Source organism: Lucilia sericata, unplaced genomic scaffold (genome assembly GCF_015586225.1).
Source record: "Lucilia sericata isolate MDLA Ls3-8-SP2 unplaced genomic scaffold, ASM1558622v1 Contig002832F_arrow, whole genome shotgun sequence".
Lineage (NCBI taxonomy): Eukaryota > Metazoa > Arthropoda > Insecta > Diptera > Calliphoridae > Lucilia > Lucilia sericata.
The window spans coordinates 33994-39993 of record NW_023996524.1 but is presented as its reverse complement, the minus strand read 5'-3'; the positions used below and the strand labels follow the sequence as shown (position 1 = coordinate 39993).

General features: G+C 36.5%; 1 protein-coding gene across 1 annotated transcript; it reads left to right on the top strand.

The window, feature by feature from the left end:
• The first annotated feature begins 3609 nt into the window (after positions 1-3609).
• LOC119614365 (endocuticle structural glycoprotein SgAbd-9-like) lies at positions 3610-4160 on the top strand. The gene is made up of 2 exons (XM_037970500.1): positions 3610-3814; positions 3889-4160. The coding sequence occupies exons 1-2, from the start codon at positions 3657-3659 to the stop codon at positions 4115-4117; spliced, it is 387 nt and encodes a 128-aa protein (XP_037826428.1). The 5' UTR covers positions 3610-3656; the 3' UTR covers positions 4118-4160.
• The last annotated feature ends 1840 nt before the right edge of the window (positions 4161-6000 follow it).

Genomic DNA, 6000 nt, shown 5'->3' with positions numbered 1-6000 from the left:
CACTTTCAGGTTCATGCTCAAAATCCATTTGGATCTTTAATGAAATTTAGAAAGAAATTTGATATTCAAATTTTGATTTAGAAATCAAGATATCGAAACGTTCTAAGCACACTTGCATTTTTAAAACTTAATTACAGCGAAAATTCGGTACAGATCGGCTGATCCGTGCAGTTATAAGATAAAGTATACATGTTTATGCAGATAAACAATCATTTAACTTAGAGAGCTTCTTCCGAAAAGATCTGTTCATTTTTAGGGGCCAAGAATGAATCAAGAAGACCCTCTATGAACTCTACAATAAACTATGACAAAAGAACAATTATGAACTGATCCTCTCAAAATTCTGGAGGGATATATTATATCAATATAAAACTTATCAACTTCCAATGCGGTCATATCAGAGATCCAAAACTACTAGCTTATTTGATGGATTTGTACTTCGGTCTACCGATTATGTCTCTCGGTTATTGAATAAACAGACTAATTCCATCCGCTAAACGGAAGTGATCTTCTGAAGCATCTTGAAAGGTATGAAAGGGGGCAGCTATGATCAGAGAATATATAGCCCAAAGTACTCGAGCGAAGTGCTTGTGTATGATCCAGTCTCCGCCATGTATTGTGGACCATTTCTAATTCGAACCTGTGTTTGAAAAAGACTACAGTGAATAGGCCAACAAGGCCTCTGTCATGCTTTAAACAGGCAGATTATAACACTGACACTTAGATCTGCTTGCTTGTAAACGGAAGTGATCTTCTGAAGCATCTTGAAAGGTATGAAAGCGGGCAGCAATGTTCAGAGAATATATAGCCCAAAATACTCGATCGAAGTGCTTGTGTATGATCCAGTGTCCGCCATGTATGAAGGTATGAAACGGTGGCAACAATGTTCATAGAATATATAGCTTAAAGTGCAGTGTCCGTTATGTATTGTGGACCCTTTCTAACTTGCCCTGTGTTTGAAAAGACTATCGTGGAATAAGGCCAACAAGGCCTCTGTCATGCTTTAAATATGCAGATTGACACTGTTTGTTTGTAAACGAAAGTGATCTTCTGAAGCATCTTGGAAGGTATGAAAGGGAAGCAGCAATGTTCTGAGAATATATAGTTTTCGAGGCGAAGTGCTTATACATGATCTAGTTTCCCTCGTGTATGATGGAACATTTCTAACTTGTCCAATGTTGAAAACGAATGTTTGAAACGGAATAAGACCAACAAGGCCTCTGTCATGCTTTAAATGGGCCAATTAACACTGGACACTTAGATCTGCTTGCTTGTAAATGGAAGTGATCTTCTGAAGCATCTGAAAGGTATGAAATGGGGCTGTAATATTCATAGAATATATAGCTTAAAGTACACGAGCGAAGTGCCCGCCATGTACTTGGGACCATTTCTAACTCGAACCTGTGTTTGAAAAAGACTAACGTGGAATAAGGCCAACAAGGCCTCTGTCATGCTTTAAATAGGCAGATTGACACTGACACTTAGATCTGCTTGGTTGTAAACGGAAGTGATTTTCTGAAGCATATTCAAGGTATGAAAGGGGGCAGTAATGTTCAGGAGAATATATAGCCCAAAGTACTCAAGCGAAGTGCTTGTATATGATCCAGTGTCCGCCATATATTGTGGACCATTTCTAACTCCAACCTGTGTTAGAAAAAGCCTACGTGGAATAAGGCAAACAAGACCTCTGTCATGCTTTAAATAGGCAGATTAACGCTGACACTTAGATCTGCTTGCTTGTAAACGGAAGTGATCTTCTGAAGCATCTTGGAAGGTATGAAACGGTGCAGCAATGTTCATAGAATATATAGCTTAAAGTACACGAGCGAAGTGCTTGTGTATGATGCAGTGTCCGTTATATATTGTGGACCATTTCTAACTTGCCCTGTGTTTGAAGAAGACTAAAAGGCCTCTGTCATGCTGTAAATATGCAGATTGACACTGTTTGTTTGTAAACGAAGTGATCTTCTGAAGCATCTTGGAAGGTATGAAAGGGAGCAGCAATGTTCTGAGAATATATAGCCCAACGTTTTCGAGCGAAGTGCTTATACATGATCTAGTTTCCTTCATGAAGTGTCCGCCATGTATAGTTGGCCATTTATAACTTGCTCCAACAAGGCCTCTGTCATGCTTTAAATGGGCAGATTGACACTGACACTTAGATCTGCTTGGTTGTAAACGGAAGTGTTCTTCTGAAGCATTTCGGGAGTTATAAAACAGGGCAGCAATGTTCATAGAATATATAGGTTGAAGTACTCGAGCGAAGTGCTTGTGTATGATGCAGTGTTCGTTATGTATTGTGGACCATTTCTAACTTGCCCTGTGTTTGAAAGACTATCATTGAATAAGGCCAACAAGGTCTCTGTCATGCTTTAAATAGGCAATGAACACTGACACTTAGATCTTCTTGGTTCTAAACGGAAGTGATCTTCTGAAGCATCTTGAAAGGTATGAAAGTGGGCATCAATGTTCATAGAATATATAGCTCAAAGTACTCGAGCGAAGTGCTTGTACATGATCCAGTGTCCGCCATGTATGGTGGAAACATTTCTAAATTGTTCTATGTTTGAAAACGACTATCGTGGAATAAGGCCAAAAAGGACTGTGTCATGCTTTAAATAGGCAGATTGACCCTAACACTTAAATCTGCTTGGCTGTAAACGGAAATGATCTTCTGAAGCATCTTTTAAGGTATGAAACGGAGCAACAATGTTCATAGAATATAAAGCTCAAAGTACTCGAGCGAAGTTCCTTATACATGGAATAAGGCCAACAAAGTCTCTGTCATGCTTTAAAGCAGATTGACACTAACACTTACATCATTTAATAAACTTATATAGAAATAGATTTCTGGACCAGCGACCAGAAATCTATATTACTAACGTCATGACGAACATTTTTTTGGTAAATATGAAGAGAGTGAGAGAAAGAGAGAGTTTTAAAATCAAATTACTAATTAATTGAGTTTAAATTTACCAAATATTTTGCTTAGTGTATACGCAGGTTCTTCTTCTTTTCCATGGAATAAAAAAATCAATATATTATTTATAACTCTAAAACAAAATTTATTAGGAATTTTATGAATATTGAAACTAGTTTCCATAAAAATATTAAAAACATTAACTCGTGCTACGGAAACACTAACAACTAAAGACATCTTAAAGATTAATTATGCATAAACTAATACAAACTTTTAAACAAGTTTTATGCGGCTATGACGAATCTTATATACCCAACCTTGTGATCTGTCATATTAAAAATGTCTGCCGACATTGTTGCGACATCTGATTTATATATATATATACTTTATATAAAAACATGGACAGCAAGATCATCTTAGCATTTCTTAAGAGGACCCTAGATATTTATATAGTTAGTTAGTTTCTAGTTACGATCAATATTTTGATGTGTCACAAACCGCCTGACAAAACCAATATATCTGCACGTACATTTCTTTTAATACTGAGTCAAAAGGGTAACATCTTTTTATGCATAAAAATAGATAAATACAAGATTTAACATTTTTTTGCAAAACAACATTTCTGTTTTGCTAAATCTTAAAAATCAAGTCTAAAATAAAAAAAATGTCAAACAATTTAAAATTAGTATCAATTTTGATCTTAACGCAAAGACTACGTTTAATAACATCAACAAAGATGTCGTCAAAAGTTGTAGTAGTTTGTGCCATATTGGCAATAATATCGTGTACACAAGCTGCAGATACGGAACCCTCAAGTCTATTGAAAAATGTCATACCCACGATTATGCAAAAATACTATAATTTGGCACCTACCGAGACCGGTTACCATTTAGTGTAAGTCGTTACTTTAAACGGGATACCCTAAGGATAAAGTAAATTGGTTAATTTTTGATTTCCCCACTTAATAGTGTAGAAAATCCAAATGGCAGTATACGTGAAGAAATGCAAATGATTTTGAATCCTGGTACACCCGAACAGGAGACCGTTGTTATGGGCATGTATACGATATATGATGATAAAACTGATACCGAAACTGTAACCATGTATACGGCAGATAAAAATGGTTATAGACCACGTATAACAATGAAGCGAAAAGTAAGATCTGCAAAACTAAATAAATCTTTAATCTCGAGATAATTTGTTTTAATTATTATTTTTATTCGAAAATAAATTTGAAAATTTGTTGTTTTTTTAATTCAAAGAAGAACTTTTTATATATATCCACCTTTCCATATATACATTAGTAAGTATTACTGTTATGGAACCATGTAAAATTGCAAGACAGTATAGACATACCCATCTGTATATTTGCACCATAGGCCACACATGTAGTAGAATTAAGTGGAGCCGATAAAATGTTTCAAATCAAACTAAAAAGTTAATTAGTTACCTCAATTAAATAGCAAGTTACGAAGGCAATATTTATACCCAAACCGGAAAATCTAGTTATGCGACACCAATGTCCTATCGACCGATAAGCCTTACGTCCTTCATACTTAAAACTGTAGAACGTATCGTCGATAGCATGGTTTACTGTTTTAAACCAAATAACGATCTCAAACATAAGCAACATGCTTATGTAAAGGAACGAATGAAATTGCCCACTATTCAATAACGTGCACACTAATGTTCTTATACAATTATAAACTTTCATATTGACCTGAAGCTCCGAAACTGGATTAACTACATGCTAAGGAACATATATGTATATAAGTTACGAGATTTCGCAGTACTACACAGAGTGGTATTTTGTGGCCTTTACTCTAGGTAAGCATGATTATAAAGCTATTATAAGGACATTAACTGAGAAAGCACTTAGACTTGTCTACTATGCAGACGATGTCTCAGGGGAATGTATCCAAATTACTTGTGTAGAAAAGCTGGCCTTAACCGAGAGGCCTGAATATTAATCTGAAATCTGTCTTTTCACAAGAAAGACAAAAATTGCAAAGTATGTAAACACTGTATCCTCGGTAAGAAGATACCGGTAACCGTTAGAATTAATTTCTTAGGTGTAATCCTTGATCCGATATAAAAATACAAGGTACATCAGTGCTGGGCGCTATATAGGAGAAGAACATGCAAAAAATGGGGCCTTAGTCCTAGTTCAATAAACTACTGGACTTCTTTGTACAAGTGGTGGCATGAGCACTATGTAAACCAAGGCTCTGGAAACATTGCTAGATATTCCACCCATTGAAATATATATAAGATTTGAGGTGTTAGTTGCTGGTGAATGGCTCTTAACTGTATAAGAACTGACCAAAGGCGGTTATAGGGCACGTCATCAATGTATACTGGACACATTAGAAGGCTATACAGAAACATTGGACATGTCTGATCGCATAACAGACATGGTCAAGTTGAACATTAGAGCAAATACCCGTAGGGATCCGTTGCTACTCTGATTGCTTTAAACTGGCGGGCAAAACGGGCCTGGAGTTCTATATTGAAGACTCTGAAACAGAAATATACTATCGCCTAACAATAACGGTACGGCTCTTAACTGTATGAGAACTGACCAAAGGCGTTATAGGACACGTCATCAATGTATACTGGACACTTTAGAAGGCTATATAGAAACATCGGACATGCCTGATCGCATAACAGACAAGTGGAACATTAGAGCAAATACCCGTAGGAATCCGTTGCTACTCTGACGGCTTTAAACTGGCAGGCAAAACGGGCCTGGAGTTCTATATTGAAGACTCTGAAACAGAAATATACTATCGCCTAACAATAACGGTACCAGACCAGTTTAAAGAGAAGGGAGTTCGATGTAGTTAACCTGACGAACGCAAAATCATTCGACTATTCGAGGGCTGAATTTAAAATATGGGCGAGAAAATTCCACAAAACTATTGGAATAATGAAACAGTGGGTAGAACAACAAAGATCCTATGGGGTGACCATAACATGTGCAGGACGAGAAACCTACTCAGAGTTTAGTATCATGGTACGTATTTTGAATGGACCCAGTGGTTTACGGACTTAAATATACAAAATTGGACTTGCGGATT

What these genes read in the sequence shown, in the direction of transcription:
- LOC119614365 (XM_037970500.1), top strand. Translation starts at nt 3,657, where the DNA reads ATGTCGTCAAAAGTTGTAGTAGTTTGTGCCATATTGGCAATAATATCG. An exon ending in GAGACCGGTTACCATTTAGT is followed by an intron (nt 3,815 to 3,888) that starts GTAAGTCGTTAC and finishes CCCACTTAATAG; the next exon opens with TGTAGAAAATCCAAATGGCA.